Source organism: Camelus dromedarius, unplaced genomic scaffold, assembly GCF_036321535.1.
Source record: "Camelus dromedarius isolate mCamDro1 unplaced genomic scaffold, mCamDro1.pat HAP1_SCAFFOLD_85, whole genome shotgun sequence".
Lineage (NCBI taxonomy): Eukaryota > Metazoa > Chordata > Mammalia > Artiodactyla > Camelidae > Camelus > Camelus dromedarius.
Genome location: NW_026989850.1, coordinates 141,095 through 159,221, shown reverse-complemented (window position 1 = coordinate 159,221; position 18,127 = coordinate 141,095). Strand labels below are relative to the sequence as shown.

The following is an 18,127-nucleotide window of genomic DNA, read 5'->3' as shown; positions in this document are numbered from 1 at the left end:
CTACAGCAAATCTGACACCATCTTCTTGAAGGACAAAGTTGTTTTATTAAGATTCCATATAATTTTTTAATCTGTAGACCTAAACATACCACAGACAGTTGTGTTCCAGTTGAAAGAGAGTAAGATTGAGTTTTAAAGACCTGTGTTGGAATTTCATAGCTGACATTTGTGAAAGAAAGATGCATTTCAGTGTAACAGACCCTGACACACTATATGGGGTAGCCATGCATGATGTGAGGCAAGTAAATTAGTAAACCTCTCTTGGGTTCAATTTACTTCCCTGTAAAATGGAGATGCTGATTATGGAATGACTAGTTGAGTTTGTGGATGTGACTCTGCCTGATAGAGTCATAAAGTGTTAATTTAATGCCTTCCAAGAAAGAAATAAAGCAGTATGATATGTGTATCAGACTCATAGTTCATTACTTTTGGAACCTAACCATAGGCTATTCTGTTGAATTTTGGTAAAAAAAATGATTATCTATGTTTCAATTGGTTCCTCTAGTCTTGCTATGTAAAAATAAAACATTTCCTTTATATTCATGAAAACTGGGTGCCACAGGATATTTAAGAAAAAAGGAGCAAACTAAAAGTAATTTCAAAATTTCTGGCTTGTTTTTTTTTTTTTTGCCAAAAAAGAATTGGGGATAGATTGTGAATTATCTTTTCCTTCTTTTGAAAGTATCTCCCTTTTTACTTTTGGCAAATTCATAGCATACACACACATACAAAATAAGCAGTGATTCCTTCATGCAAATGTCCTTTCATCACATATCTAAGAATGAGAATAAGAATTTCTATCCCTTAATTGGTCACCACAGGCTAAGCAAAAATAGAAAGATTTCTGAGATTAAATTCCTGAGGAAAGGCGAACTCCATCCAAGTAATATACCTGAAGAATTTTGTAAAGTAGAATGAAGACTCTAGAGAAAAACATACTCTATATTCATCATACTAGGGGTTGATGGTTATTCTCTTCATTGGCTATTCTGAAGCTTTAATTCTGAACATTGAAGCCTTGGTAAAGTATATTACAAATTATCAAAACATCTTAAAAATGACTAGCCAATGTTAAAAAATTGACAAACACTAGTTTATAGACCTTTTTTTTCTGTCAATGATCTGCAAAATTTCTTCGCTTTACTGCACAATTTACAACATGTATAACCCTCACGTGTATATAAATCATCAATTTCTTGTCATCATGAACAGCCTAAGTTACTCTCCTCTTCAACAAACTCCTCATGACATTTTCACCTCAATGTTTCCCACTGTGTAAATGATAGGATTTAACATGGCAGTGAATATTGCATAGAATATGCCCATAAACTTGTCCACAGGATAAGTGGCCACAGGACATTTGTAGGTGAATATACAAGAGACAAAAGAGAGCACCACTACTGTAAAGTGGGAGCTGCAAGTAGAGAGTGCCTTGTGCCGTCCTTCAGAGCCGTGGGATTTCAGGGAGCTCAGGATGACTATGTAGGAGATGAGTAGCATGAAAAAAATCAGTAAGCACATGCCCCCACTGTTGGCTGCCACCACCACTCCAAGCCTGTAGGAGTCACTGCAGGCAAGTTTTAACAGTGAGAAGAAATCACACCTGAAGTGGTCAATGACATTGGGGCCACAGAAGGTCAAGTCAAATGCACAAACAGTCTGCACAGTAGCGTGTAGGATCCCCCCAAGCCAGGCCACCACCACCAGGAACTGGCAGAGCCCCTGTCGCATGATAGTCGTGTAGTGCAGAGGCTTGCAGATGGCCACATAGTGGTCATAAGCCATGACAATGAGGGCTATGACTTCTGATGCTCCCAGGAAATGCTCCAAAAAGAGCTAAGTCATGAAGCCACCCCAGGAGATGGCTCCCCTCTGGTACAGTAGGTCAATAAGCATTTTAGGAGTTGTGACAGAGCTGAAGAGGACATCAATGCAGGACAAGTAGGGGAGAAAGAAGTACATGGGAGCTGAAACTACAGGGCTGAGGGAGATGGTGATGACCATGAGCAGACTGGCCAACACGGTAAATAGGAAAATGACCAAAAAGACAATGAAGAGTATTTTTTGCAAGTGTGGGTCCTGCGTGCATCCCCGGAGAACAAATTCAATCACATTGTTGGGAGATTTGAGGAGGTCCATTCAACAAGTAACACCTTCCTGGGACCTGAATTACCTACAAAAGTTATGAAATATTACCCATCAATCATGAAAGGATCATGGCCTGTATATCTCTAAACAAAAAAACAGAGCAGTCACTGTACCAGTGGAACGTGTCCCTGACACTACTGCCTTGGTGCTTGTTTCACTTCTCTCTTACTTTCTCCTTGATGTTTCCATCTCTTCAGACATCTAGTACCTGTCACTTGTAAAACATCTATAGGGTAACATTTAAAGGTTAATTTACTGAGAGAACACTGGACCACCTATGTGAGATCTGAATTCTCCTTCTGATCTAACTCCATGTGACTCTTCTAAATCATCTCTCTGTCCCATGGTTCTGAGCCCTACTCTGTGTCTGTGAGGTTACAGACTGTTATTCTCAGGTAGATCTTGTAAGCTGAGAGGTGCTGCACACAGGTAAGGGTTATTCCCTTTTACATAAGAATTCACATCTGAACCCTCAGCTCTAACTGTGGAAAGAAAGACACCATGAATGCATATCTCCCATAAGCAGGCAGTTTAGGGAAATGCATATAAGTAGTTGTCAACACGCTGTCCCTGGTATCTACCAGAACACATAAGCTACTCAGGTGTGTTTCCTCAGTGCACCTACCACAGTGCCTGGCATAATGTTTGCACTGCCTGAAACCTGTTAGGTGATGGGTAAGTGCTTGGTGAATTGCCATTCTCCATGGATGAGAATACACCTGCTTCCCCAGGCCATAAATGAACCAGGAATTCAAATGTTCTCATCCTTCTGCTCTGTTTACCATCTCTCTCTTGCTTATCAAAAAACATTAATAAATATTTGAAAGGAAGTTGCCTTCTAGGTTAATACTTTCTGGCACAGATTATGGGGTAATATGAAAATATTAAGTGTCTCTAAGAATGAATGTATTATTGGGCCACTTTGCTTTCAAAATATATGATTGTTAATTGATATTTTCTATTCTTCAAAATTCTGTATCACAGACAATTTATCAGAGTCATGTTCAATAAACTTATAGCTTCAGTAGACCCGGATTAAAAAAAAATTCTGTATAAGTGTTCAGTACACTAGGACCTATCAAGCAAATGAAAATCTTATTGTCAAAGTTCTAAAATCAAAAATTTTATATGGAGAATAAAGAGAAATAATTTGCTAAATAAGATAGAGAGGTAATGTACTATAGACATAAATATATATTAACACACAAAACACAAACACAAAAATCTGTTACTATAAGTACCTTTACAAGTTCAGTCATTCAACACATATTTATGGACACTGACTGTGTATATTAATGTATGTGTGTGTTCACAGAATATTGTTTAAAATTGTCTCAGTGAAATGCCTTTAGTAATACCTTCCCTGACATTTTATTACCAAACAACAGCAATCCATCCCTCCATGATGTGAGTGACCTTCCCACCCCTTTATGTTTCTGCCACAGGCATTCTCATGCCTTCTTCTCCCATCTTCCCATAGTATCCATCATCCATCATTCCTGGTTATAGGACACTGCATTTCGAATAGAATGGGGAAATTTGGGGACAGAAATTTCCCAAAGAAAATAAAAAACATAAATATAATACAATGTATTGTGCAAAAAAAGTCTTTTCCTTTCAAAGATAAATGAATAAAAAGCATTATTTTTTAATTATGCAATATGAAAAACTTCACATATGTGAAAACAAAGTGCGGCAGCTTCATTGCATTCCTCTGTTCTGTGGTTGACTCCCAACAGACCAGAAAAGAGAAGATTGTACATAAGGTAAGAATTATATTTAAAAATTATATTTAAAAAGTGTTTTAGAAATAACTATAAAGAAATAAAAATTACTTTTTCTTTTTTCATTAGCTCCACAGTACTCATTCTAGGATTAAACTCTAAAAAACTATTTTTAAAAGCTAAAAGTCTTTATTTACAAATATGTTCAACACAATTATTAAGAGTTGTGGAAAATTTAGAAACTACATGAAATGTTCCACATTGGGGAAATTGATCATTAAAACATAGTGCATCTCTTTGATTCATGTGTGGTTTTTAACAGTGTTTTTAAAAATGATGCAGTATCATTAGAAAAGTCTGATTATTACTAAGTGGGGAACATTTTGTATGAAAATTTGTTATATAGTTGATCTCATTTGATTCTAACTAATTATCTTATTCTTCTAATTGAAATATATATCAATAACAAAAAAGGCCCCAAATATTTTCACTTCTAAGTTGACGATGTTGTAGTTGAGTCGATCTTTCTTGAAGTTTTGCCTGCTGAAGAGGGACTGGAATCTTAGACTGGGGAGGATGAGGGCTGACTCTACAATTTGTAAGGGCCTTTTAACCCTGACAGTCTATGATGATGTGATTTCCTGGGAGGGGGCGGGGAATCTTACCTATGACCTTGTCTGACATAGAGCTCCATGGCCATGGCAAAAGGCAGCTGTTAGTCCTCCAAGAAAGCACTGAAGTTGTAAGATTAAAGTTGCCGAATAGCTCAGCTACAATAATTGTCTTTGCTGACTTATAAATAGTACATTTGGATAAGGTCTTTCTCTTTAATTTCAGACGTGCTACCATGTTTCCTGTTTGTAGGTCAATCTGAAGAAGTTTGTTAGCTGTGGCTGATTGAACCCCAGGGGTGTTTCACCTCAGTTAGATCTTCCAACAACCCAACTATTTCATGAAACTGAACTGAACTTCAGAGGGAAAATTATAGCATTCATTTTTATTTTGAACTCTTCTTAAATCTACATGAAGACAAAATATTATGACAGAAAAATAATAGGTTGACCATTTATGAATTTAGGTATTTGAAACAAATGAGCTTAATATTATGTCTGAATATTTGCTATTATATAAATTACTCATGTAGGTGGGTAACTCTCTGATTTAAAGTTTTTTATTATATGATTTTATTATCAATCTACCTGTTAGGCAAATCAGAAATTTTAACTATTATTTTCTGAAGTACATTAAGTGATAATTATTAACCCTATTATAATATTGACACTTCACATCAGGTAAAGTTTATGGTACTTTTTCAAAATGGTTGTATCTTGTGTGAATTCTGGAATTAGATTAACAAGATAATGATGAAAATAATTTCACTCTTTAATTATATTCAGAGGTGGTAGAAATACATTTATTTCTGTCATTGTTTCATTTTATAATTAATGTTGCAATGAAAATGAGAGTACAGCTATCTCTTCAGATTCCTGGTTTCATATCCTGGCTATGAAATATACATAGGATATGCACATACACATAGGATTGCTGAATCATACATTAGATTTATCGTTAATATTTTGAGAAATCTCCATAATGTTCTTCATGGTGTCTGAACAAATTTATATTCCCACCAAAGAACAGTAGAGTTCCATTCTCTGTATATCCTCACCAAAATATCTGCTCCATGTCAAATAGAGCCATCCTGACAAGTGTGAGGTAACGTGTCAGAATGGCTCTGACTTCCATTTTCCTGTTGATTAGTGATGTTGAGCATATTATTCTCATATTCTTATTGGCCTTTTGTATTCTTGTATGGAAAAATATCTATTCAGGTGCTTTGCTCAATTTTAAATCATTTTTTTTGTTGTCACAATTTTGTTGTAGAAATTCCTTATATATTTTAGATATTAACTCATTATGAGACATATGAATTTCTCTCAATCACTAAGTTACCTTTTTGTTCCTTCATTGTTCCCTTGAATATAAATATTAATCTGAATTTAAAACTTGATATCCTGGACTTCAAGCTGATGTTATGATGGGATTGGCTTAACTGAGCTGATCAACTTTACCTCCTTTCTCTGGGAGCCCTAAGATGCCATTTTACATGTCTGACTACCTCACTGGGCAGATATTGTCTATATTACCCTACATCTACATGTATAAGAAAGAGACTCAATACAGTCTAGTCTTGTAGTCATCCCTGCCAAGGGACCATTCATACAGTTGAAATAATCTTGGACCTTCCTTAAGTGTCAGGCAAAAGATGAATACCAGAGTGTGACCTAAGCACATGCCACAAGGAGCAAAAGAATTGTTCAGTCAAATCCTAACCAAATTCATCTGCAGTCAGATACAGATAAGCAGATGGCAAGATAGCGCTGTGTGTTGACAGATATAAGCCTGTGTGTCATCAAACATACACCTGTATATGGCAAGAAACAGCCCTGTGTGTAGACAGATGCAGTCCTGTGTGTGATCACATCAAATACATAGGCATGTACATATACAAATGCGTTCATGTTGCTAATCAAATATTGACCCATGTGCCATCCTATACCAACCCAGTGTGTTCACACAGAGGCACATATGTGCAGTTGGATGTAGACCTGAATTTCATTGAATGTAGACATACATGTGGTCATAGGGATTTACATGAGTTTGGGTCAGATATGAGTGTGTGGTGGGATACATGCTTGTGTAGATTTGGATAGAGGCCTATGAATGTTTGAATATAGACATTTTGAGAGAGGTAAATAGACAGGCTTACTGACACTAGCTGGCTATCAGCAAGGGGAAGGAAGTGCCAGGCTGTTGCAAAACAGGACTTTTTCTCTTATCCCACAGCTGACTCCTTGATCTCAAGCACACAGCCACACAACAAGACACTCATGTCCCACAACTGCTGTGTCAGTCCCAAGGACACATCCTGGTATCTCTTTCTTTGTTCTCTTTTTCCACTGAAGTTTCTGCTTCAGGGCTGAGGTCCATGGGAGGAAAGAGTCTATAATAGAAGCAGATTGGCACCACTGGAATGAAGATTATGATGGCGAAGCCTTTCATAAAAAGACCCTGTGACCCGTTTGGGGGATGAAGTCTCAACAGTCTACCTGGATGACTGCTCCTGACTTGATTGGTTTTTTTTTTCTCCCTTTCCTCTCTGAGCAATGAAGCAGCTTTTCACTTTGACCCTTTGCCTCTGCTGAGAATTCTTTCTCAACCTGGTGGGCTTACCAACTTGAGGGCCTTTGTATCCACTAACAATATGTCCTTGGCTTTGAGAATTGTCCTGTAGTTCAGGACAGGAAAAATCATTAAGCCCCTTCTGATTAGCTCATTGAAAATGTGAATCAAATGTAAATAGGAGAGTCTTCTTTTTAAATAAAGAATCATAATGTAAGATTTATTTACACTCTACAGTGATGATTACAAATTTTTACTTAGACATCAATAAATCTTTAACAATATATGTCTTACTTGGAATGGGAAAATAAAATATTAAAACATGTCATTTTCCTCAAAATAAATATATAGAGTCCTGATATTCAAAATATATTTTTATGAGAAGATTTCAAACATTTCAAAATTACCCTAAATTTTAGGTGAGGAAGGGAAAAAGTGGGAGAAAAAGGAGAAAGTGCCCCAAATTTGAATCTTCTTGATGGTGTAAAATCTGATGTACTAAATGGAAAATTTTCATATTATTACCAAAATCAATAATTATGTTGGCAGATTATTTTCCCTGTTTGGGCTTAGATGTTTCCCCATCATAAACAAAAATGCATTTTAGGTGGGAAAAAAAATAAAATTGAAAAGCTGTCATTTAAATAAAGATTAAAATTAATAAAACATTTGGAAGTATGTGGATTTTCCAAGTGATAGAATAATCAAAAGTAAAAGAATATTAAATAACACATGTATATAGGGACACTCATAATTCTAAAATAAAAATATTTGTAGGAAATTTCAAGGAAGAGTGAATATTTGCAGCATACATAAACATATATATACATTTACATATATTTATATATACACACATACATATATTTACAATTTAACATAGAAAGATTTCATCAAAATTTATCAGAAAAAATCACACTCCAATAGATCAAGAATTGAAGTTATGGACAAAGTATAGAGTAAATTCCATGTGCCATATGTTGTGTAAGAAACAGAGAGCACAAAGGTAAGTAACTTTCTTTGACTTCTGGGAGATTTAGACCAACAGAGAAAATTAACAAACACTCTTATCTCATCCCTTGAAATGACTACACAAATTTGAAAATTAACTAAATGTCTGTCTTGGTCCATTTGAGCTGCTAATACAGAATATCATACACTGGGTATCTTAAACACTAAACATTTATTTTTCACAGGTTTGTAGGTGCAGGAGTCAAAGATTAAGGTGCTGGCAGATTCCATATCTGGAAGGTCCCCTCCCTAGTTCATAGGCAGCCATTTATTTGTTGAGTCCTCACATGGCAGAAAGGTCATGTAAGCTCTTGGGGTCTCTTTATAAAGGCATTAATCCCATTCATGAGGACCCCACTTCAATGATCTAATCATTTCTCAAAGAGCCCTACTCCAAATACCAGTACATTATAAAGGATTTAATTTATAATTTTGAAGAGGGACACAAATCCTCAGTCTATAGCAGCATCCAAAAGGGGAGGAACAAATTATATAAGATCTGACAAATTCAAATGCTTGGTAGTATTTTGTGCATTGTATTGTATTTGTGAAGACTTTGAGATAATATAAGAACTTTCTCTGTAGTAGGGATAATATCAGAATATGAGGTTTTTTCATACAGTGTCATTTACTGGTGAAACACACCCATTGCTCTAAAGACTTGGCCCATCATGAATCCAGACTAAATAATGGAGGCAGAATAATAGAGTTTTTTTGTAATAGGGAAGAACAAATCTGACTCCATGCTAGATTTGTTCCTTTTGCTTTAAACTTTTGCTCTGTATCATGTGCCTAGTCATGCTGGTTCTGCATGTTTTGTAGATGAATGTTGCCTACAGCCTGAAATATACAAGATAGTGTATTCTCAAGACTCTGACATTTAAGCATGTAACACTTTTCCATTCCCATATAGATAATCTGTTGCAGAATAGAGAATAACATTTGTCTCATTGGAGGTTTACAGAGACATCATAACTGATCTACCTGGACAGCTTCAAGAACAAAGTATTTCAACACCAAGAAGTCTGTAACACTCAGCCACGCCCTCTCCCCTTTATCCCCTTCTTAGTATAAAAGGAGCCTGAATTGTGATTTCGGTAAGATGATTCTCTAAGACTTTAGTTCTTCATCTACTCAGCCTGCTGGATTTCCAAAAACAATTGTTATCCTGGTGCCAACACCAGGCCTCCCAATTTACTGGCCTGTCATGTGGTGAGCAGAACAAGTTGGGACTGGGTGACATGTTGACCACATATTTCTGATGATTTAGAGGCAGGTAATATTTTGCTTCAAGCTTCATTCACAGATGGAGAGGATTTTATGAATGATGTCTATCATAGAAAACAATATATTCTGGCCTCTTTATTACCTAGGAAATTGTATTTCATTAGCATGAGAGATAAGAAGGGCATATATTGTCACCATCTTTCTTAAAAATGATATCATCCAAAATGTCTGGTGTCAGGTTCTAAAATGCATGTTTTAAGCTCATGGATTATGGTGAATGCTAAATTTACACAAAAAGGAAGACCTGGATCTCTACAGAGTTTATGAAACATATAAGCAAAAAAGGAGATGGTGATATTGAAAAATAACAGAGGTATGATCAGATATTTTAAACTATTTGGGAAGGTTAATGAATCATATCTATGAAAATATGGCTCCAAACAAAGCTGCTCCACTTGAGGAGATAATATGATTACCTAATTAGGAAAAGAAGTAAAAGTTGGTTATTTTTCTGCATATAAATCTTGGTAATTCACATTATTTCTATAAACTTAGCTTCCTTATGATTTCTATTACAACACTGAAACTATACTCTTTGATGTTAATATTCTAAGCAATACAAGCTAATTAATTGATTTAAAGTATCTTGCAACTACATGCTTTCAATATTAACATGGGCTGTCTTTGTGTGGGGAGGAGTGAATGAAATGTTTATGTCATATGTCTTCTATTATTTTTTTAAAACTGTAATGCATCATTAATTCTGAGAAAGATTACATCATTTAACAGAGAAACAGGAGAAAATCTTCCCCTAACTAAAATAAATTTGTGATATAAACTGTAGGTTAACTCATCTATAGAATATAAATCTATATTCACAAGAGAGATACTTTACATCCAAAAATTGTACATATTTCCCTAAGAAATGGTGATAATCTTAAAAATGTATTTCAAATTATATATATATACACACACATACACATATATATATTTGAACTAGAAAATTCTGAAAATCTTAAAAGTATATTTAGATCATTGGAAGTATTCATGTAATAAATGTTTTTTAACATGTCCAAGTTATTAAACCTGAGGAAACACCTACTACAGGTAAATAGTCACACATGGCTTTCCTGAAAATAGCAATTTGTCATTGAAAATAAGTGATAACATTTACCTCCTGTCTCATTTCCTTTTTCTGGTCCAGAGCTTTTTCATGGCATGTTTTATCTCTCCATTTCTCAGAGTATAGATTAGAGGGTTCAACATACGGGTGATAATGGTGTAAAACACAGTCAAGGACTTATCGATGGGTAAGGTAGAAAGAGGTCTCACATACATAAAGATACAGGGGACAAAGAAGAGGACCACCACAGTAATGTGAGAGCCACAGGTGGACAAGGCTTTGCACCTCCCTTCCTGACTAAGATTCTTCAGGGAGTGCAGGATGACCCCATAGGAGATGAGTAAGAGCATAAAGATGACCATACACATTGCCCCATCACTGGCAACCACAGTGAGGCCAATAATGTAGGTGTCAGAGCAGGCAAGTTTTAACAAGGGGTACATGTCACAGCCAAAGTGGTCAATGACACTGGGACCACAGAAGGGAAGGTTATAAACAAACAGAGGATGAGCTACAGCATGTAAAAACCCACCAACACAGGTCAACAGTGGCAGCCGTACAAACACTTGCTTATTCATGATTGCTGAATAATGCAAAGTTTTGCAGATGGCCACGTAGCGGTCGTAAGCCATGGCCACCAGGAGACAAATCTCAGCACAACCAAATAAGTGCCCTGTAAAAAGCTGGATCATGCAATCTTGGAATGAAATAGTTTTGTTCTCACAGAGTAAATCTACAATCATACTTGGGGTGACTGTAGCAGAATAAAGAGCATCCATAAATGATAAGTAGCCAAGAAAGAAGTACCTAGGGGAACCCAGGGTTGGACTGACCACCACAGTCACAACAATGAGTAGGTTGCCCACCATTGTCACAATGTACATAAGCAAGAACACAACAAATAATATTTTCTGACCCTGGGGGCTCCGAGTGAACCCCGAGAGGACAAACTCAGTCACATTCCTCCTTTGTTCCATAGAGTCTTCTGTATGTTTTATTTCAGTGTTCAGGGCAAAAAATTCTGTTAATATAATTGTTTCTAGGGGCTTCCTGAAGTCTTAGATATTTTGTTTATTCAATCAAGGAATAGACAGTATGGTTTATTATGTTCCAGTACTTTCAGTGATTATAGTAAAGGCTGATGAAAACATTATCCCTAACCTCAAAAAGCTTTTAGTCTAATGGAGCAGCAAGTAATTAAGAGATATATGTGGGACAAGAACATATTATTCAGTAAATGAGTTGGCACAATTAGCTTTCCATTTGGAAGCTAATTAAATTGTATATATAGGTAGTACTTTATACAAAAATAAAAATTGATTGAAGTTCTAATAGAAAAGAAAAGAAAGATTTACTTTATTTTAATTTCCAGCATTAAGGAAGTGAACTTTTCTAACCTAGGGTTTGAAGAAACTTCTTAACCAATCATTTAAATCCCAAAGAGATACATTTAACAATTTCAAAAAAGTTTTTAAGGTCTTAGGAAAAGATACTACAATGTAAATAGACAAAGGCAGTTTGGAGAAAGATTCACACTGTACAAGATCTACACAGAGTTAATGTCTAAAATAGACAAAAATGTCAAAACAACTTATGCATAAAATAAAAATAAAATATAAAATAAATAAAAATACAAACAAACTGTTAAAGGAAGAATACATCTAAATGGCCCACAAACATGTTAGTTCACTGAGGCTGGGAACAGAAAAGTGGGAACTGAAGTAATGGCTTACTTACTACAGTATTACTTTGTGTCCTTGAAAGCCACTCAAGGTCTACAGATGCTACATCATCTTTTAATTTTTAACAGATTAACAAACAATGTTTAGAAAACATATTGATTGAGACTATCATCATATTTATAAATATCTCCTTATGAAAATATCCCAAATTAGTTACACTTGAAATTAGTTTCTAAGGCTACTTTATGTTAAAGAAGGTCTCTTTCTGTTAGAGAGGGTAATATGAAAATATTCAGGAAGAGTATTATAGAATAGAATCACTCTCCATACACTTTAGTGATCATAAAGGATTAATAACATGGCTGATTATGAAAATCACAAAGGAGAACCTTTAAAAGACCGAACTCTCATACCACCATTGTACTCTGGCAAAATGTAAAGCTTAGTTCAGAATCTTGTGTATAAACACCCTCCCTGGATTACCTACACAAGGAGACAGCCATTCAATCCACATTCTGGATTCTCTGCCTTCTCTTTTGTCCTTCACCCACTGATGTCATCTCTCAGAACACAGAAAGCAAGATACATATACCATCACTGGACCTTGAACTGTTTCCATGTGACCAACTCATTCCGTGCTGGCAGGAAATCTATCTCATCTCAGTCATTCAGAAAAATATTCCTTTTCAGATAATTGGGATTTTCAAAATGAGTATCAATGGCCCATTACAAAAGAACTCTGAATCTTGAGTCTGAACACAGAACTGAAATAGTCATTGTTGGCAGGATTTGTCCGAATAACCAACTAATGTTAATTCAACATTTTGATTGGTGACAAAACTGTAAATTGTGTCATGAATTCTTTACATAGAAACAATTTTATTGGTGACTTATACCAATAAAAGTGAAATAGTGAAACAGCATTTGCAGTCTTTTTAGTCTCAATCAGTTATACTGTCCTGCCTTGACACAGCATTGCTGAACTCTGGGTTTCCTGAAAGATGGAGAATGATTATGTATACATACTTATATTATGTTTGGGGTCAATCATTTCAGTTCATGAATGTCTTTCCTGCAGGAAAGAACAAAGGTCCATAAACCCTTTATCTACATTTGAACTCATGAACATGTTATGGAGTCATTCACCTGGTGCATCTCCAAGGGTGATTCTTGTCTAATTAAATTCATTGGGACCTTAATCATAATTTTGATGGTAGACTCTTTGTTCTCCAGGGGTGCCATCAGGATAATCACCACATAGAACAGGACTTACAGGACAATGCTCCCTAAGGAAGGGCATAAAAAGATAAACCAACAATCAAACAAAAACAAACTTGAGGTCATGTCACCAAAAGGGAAAAGTTCAGTCTAGGCAGCAATGGAATATGTAAAAATCTGTTTAAATCATGACCTTAAAAATAGGAAAATCTGTTTAAGCTTTGTCTTTGAAGATGACATCTGAACTCATTTCCAAAATATTATGAGTGCTAATTTCAGAACAAGACACTTAAAACTCATTTCAAATGCAGATACATTTTATCACATACTTGGTCACATATTTTCAGACAGGCAAGTTGATAGAATCTATGTTAGTGTGGAAATAGGGAAAGAAAACATTTGTGGGGCTATTCTACTCATCTCCAAGTGCTCATGGGGCATTCACCAAAGGAGACTATTCACTAGGCCATGACACAATCATAATACCTTTCAAATAACTTAAATCATATAGAGTGTGTATGTGTATATATATACACATATATATATACATATATATACACATATATATATATATATTTTACAATAATGTAATTCAATTAGAAATCAATAACTAAAATATATCATTTTTCAATTAATTACAAAGTAAGCATTAGAAATCTAAATTAACTGTGAACATTCTGAAAGGCATATTTTCAACACAAGGATAATGATACAAATTTCTCTAAAAGATATATGAAACATACTTATGAAGTATATGTATATGTATAAAAGGCTATATGTCATGTATATTATTATATATAAATCCACTGGGTGTAGCTAAAGGAGTGCTTAGAGAGGAATGTATACCTTAAATGCAAGTGTTGGAAATCAAGAAAAGTTACAAGGAATGAACTGAGCTTCTGTCTCAAGAAGCTAGAAAAAGATAAGAAAAATGAAACCCAGAGGACATTGTAGAAAGGAAATAGCAAATAGAAGACAGAAATCATAAATAGAAATTAAGTGAAAATAGAGAAAATATTTAAAACCAGGAATTTGTTTCTTTGAATATTTGATATAATTGATAAGATCCTAGAAAACAGATTAAGAAAAAAGAACAAATTATTAGAATTAACAGTGAAGGAAGGGTCATCACTGCAGATACTGCAGATCTTAAAAAGAATAAAATGATATGATGAACAGATTTATGATGGTGTACTCACCAACTAAGGGAAAATGGACCACTGCTATAAACAGACAAGTTTCTAAACACACAAGGAAAAATAATTAAAAGCTAGAATAACTTAATACCTAAATAAATGAATTCTTTAGAATCCTATCATTCCCAAAACAAAATTTCATTTCCACATAGTTTGAATCAATGAATTCTATAGACCCACTAATAAAGAAATAGCACCAGTCTACATAAATACTTTCACAGATGGGAGGAATTAATAGAATTCCTAATGCATTTTATGCACCCAGCAAAACCCTTATACTAGAATGAACAAAGTATGGCAAAGAAAAGAATTAGATTAATACTTCACATTAACAAAGATACAAAACCCTGAACACAGTATTTAGTATTTAGTTTCATTCTATTGGATGCTTTTTTTTTTTATTTTTATTTTTCCTTGCTTATGTGGTTTCTGAGGAGGCCTTGAGATTCACTCAGTCCAGGGGTAATTATGTCCCAAGACTGATGCTAAATCTTCCTAAGTGTTCAACTCAGTGCCCTGGCCTGGGGCCCTAAGAGCTTTTCCAGCTGGTAAGAATGTGCATTATTCTGGGTCCAGTGTGAGGACCAAGCACTGTTCTCAGTAGTCCATCTGGTTAAAACTTTCCCCAGCCTCAGGGAGTTTCTTGAAATGCATGCGCTGGTCAGTACTCTAATGCTTAGCTGAAAGGGATCCCCTTTAGTTCTCCAGAACTCTCTCTGTCAACGTCAGTCTCTCTCACTCTATTTCTATGGACTAAAACTACTTGCATTATTGTCAGTTTTCTACAACCTCAAGCAGCTTAAAGTCAGTAAAAGGTATAAATCCCATAGACTCATGACTCCAAAGGAATGCTATAGATAACACACAGTGTTTTTCTGTGAGTGTGTTGCATTTCTGCCTTTTGCAATATTTTCTCCAAACAAAATTTCATTTATTTATCATCTATACATCAAAGGAATTACAGATGCCTCATGAACAAAATAAATGTACATAAAGAGAAAACTATTTTCATATTTACATTTTTACAAAGGAATAACCACAAAATTTCAGCATCCCCTGGAGTTTTAACAAGAAATAGCATACTCAAAATGAGAGATTAAAATGAGTTGATTATATTTACTTGTCAAGGTATGGGTTGAGTTGAGGGAAACTAACAGGGGATGATAAAGACCCCAGGGTTAGTAACAGTAGGAAGACATGAACACAATAGGGCTTCAGAGATAGATCACAGGAACCCAGAAGGTCCATCCAAGGGAGCCCTTCCTCAGTGGAAGGCACCCAGCTATTGACTAACCACTACAGGGAACCAGAACAATAAATACAATGACATGCCTCTTTTCTTCTCACCTTCCCTGAAATATTCAGCTCATACTACCCCTTGGCCAGAAGGAAAGGGCACTGGTTAAAGTAGATCAGGAAAGAGTGCTGCTCATGATGGAGAGAGTGAGAGATCTCAGTGGGTGAAAGAAAGATCATTTTTAACATTCTAACTGTTTATTCAGTTATTTTATTTGTTTGTTTTTGGGGGAGGTAAGAGAGTAAATGCTATGTTTTAGAGTTAGCTTGAAAAAAAGAAAAAAAAACCAGAGGGAATTGAACATCTTCCAACTTGTTTATTCACTTAATTTTATTGAACAGCAGTGTGAGTCAGACACTGAACCAAGTGCTGGGGAGACAGGCCTATATTCCTTAGACTTATTTAAGTGGCTTTTAAATGGAAGGGGTGGGTGAATTAGACTCAATTTGTGTATCAACTGTGTGCAGAACCAGAGTCAATAGTTGTACAAACATTTTAGTAGTTAAGGAAGAGTTTTTAGCATTTCTTATTGGCTGAGAAGCAGTCAGATTTATTATATTGTGAGCTCCCTGTGCCTAAAGGTCCTCCAGCAAAGGCCCAGGGACAAGCTGTCAGAAGGCACTGAAGAAGGATTTAAGCTTCTTTGTAAGAAGCTGAATTAAACAGCCTCAGTTGTTCACTCTTTTTTTGTCATGTTGCTTATCCTCTAGCACACTATGGAAAAAATAGTTTGTATTATCAAGCAGCTTTGGATTACTTGAAAACCCAATATATTAAGTTTTAGTCACGTTGCTACTGAAAATATTGTCTTTACACGTTAATGCCCCAACTCTGCATTCATGTCCAGCATTGAAGTGAAAGAAGACAGGATGAATATGACTGAATTCATTCTAATGGGAATTAGCGGAATCCTCAGATACAGAAAATCCTTTTTTTGTTGTTATCACCTAATTGTCATTGTCATGGGCAACCTGCTCACTGAGGTTGCTATAATCTGTGCTCAACTTTGGACCCTCTCATGTATTTCATCCTGACTTTCTTGTCTTTGATAGATGCATGCTATTCCTCTTTCATAATCCCTAAAGCATTAGGTAATTTGCTCTCTGATTCAAAAGCTGTCTCCTCAGTGGCTATATGACACAGCTCTTTACTCAACATTTCATGGGAACTTCAGAGATCATCCTCCTTGTGGTCATGGCCTATGACCCTATGTGACCATCTGTAGACCCCTGCACTATAACACATTGGGCACAAATAGATACTTCATACACATTGTTTTAATTGAATGGATAAATGAAAGATAAAACTTGTAATGCATTTAAAAGTTTTCTGCCTTGATTTGTAGATAAAATGCTTCTAATTTGTGAAGTCAGCTCCTGTACAGACTAGATGGAAGCAAGGAACAATGTAACTTATTTCATCCTCTTGTGCCTCACACACAGTCTCAAGGAGCAGAGTCCTTTTTTGCTATTTTCTTGCTCTTCTGCATTTTGACATTAAGGGCAACGTGCTCATTGTCATGACAATAACTGTCAGTAAGACCCTGAACTCACCAATGTACATTTTTCTTGTGAGCTTATCATTTATGGACATGGCTTATTCCTCTTCTATTTCCTCCAGATTGCTTTCAGACTTGTTCTTTGGGGAAAACACCATATCCTTTGAATCTTGCATGACTCAGCTTTTTACTGAGCACTTTTTTGGTGGGTCAGAGATCTCCCTTCTGTTGGTGATGGCCTATGACCGCTACGTGGCCATCTGTAAACCCTTGCATTATTTGGTTATCATGAGGCAAAAGGTGTGTGTTGTGCTGCCAGTGGTGTCCTGGGTGGAGGTTTTCTGCACTCAGTAATTGAACTTGGCACTATTTATTGGCTCCCGTTCTGTGGTCATAATGTCATTGATCACTTTACATGTGACATGTACCCCTTATTGAAACTCATCTGCACTGACACCTATGGCATTGGCATCTTAGTGGTGGCCAATGGAGGACTGATCAGCACTACTGTGTTTCTGCTCTTACTCATCTCTTATGGAGTCATCTTGCACTCTCAAAAGAACCTGAGTCAGGAAGGGAGGTGGAAAGCCCTCCAGACCTGTGGTTCCCACATCACTGTGGTTGTCTGCTGCTTTGTTCCCTGTATTTTCATATATGTGAGACCTGTTAAGACTTTCCCCATTGATAAATCATTAAGCAAGTTTTTAACAGTCATCACCTCTATGCTGAACCATTTAATCAATAGTCTATGAAATTCTGAGATGACTAATGCTATGAAGAAGCTCTGGAGGGAAAAAAGGCAGATCAAGTATTGAATAAGGGA

General features: G+C 35.8%; 1 protein-coding gene and 2 pseudogenes across 1 annotated transcript; 1 reads left to right on the top strand and 2 right to left on the bottom strand.

Moving 5' to 3' along the window:
• Positions 1 to 1,129: 1,129 nt before the first annotated feature.
• On the bottom strand, positions 1,130 to 2,139 carry LOC135320946 (olfactory receptor 4C13-like; annotated as a pseudogene).
• Positions 2,140 to 10,472: 8,333 nt separating this feature from the next.
• On the bottom strand, positions 10,473 to 11,390 carry LOC135320944 (olfactory receptor 4A47-like). The gene has a single exon (XM_064484186.1). It carries the CDS (start codon positions 11,388 to 11,390, stop codon positions 10,473 to 10,475), a length of 918 nt encoding a protein of 305 aa, XP_064340256.1.
• A 5,805-nt stretch (positions 11,391 to 17,195) lies between these two features.
• Positions 17,196 to 18,119, top strand: LOC135320941 (olfactory receptor 4A47-like; annotated as a pseudogene).
• The last annotated feature ends 8 nt before the right edge of the window (positions 18,120 to 18,127 follow it).

Bases quoted from the DNA above. Each gene is read 5' to 3' on its own strand.
- LOC135320944 (XM_064484186.1), bottom strand. From the start codon at position 11,390: ATGGAACAAAGGAGGAATGTGACTGAGTTTGTCCTCTCGGGGTTCACT.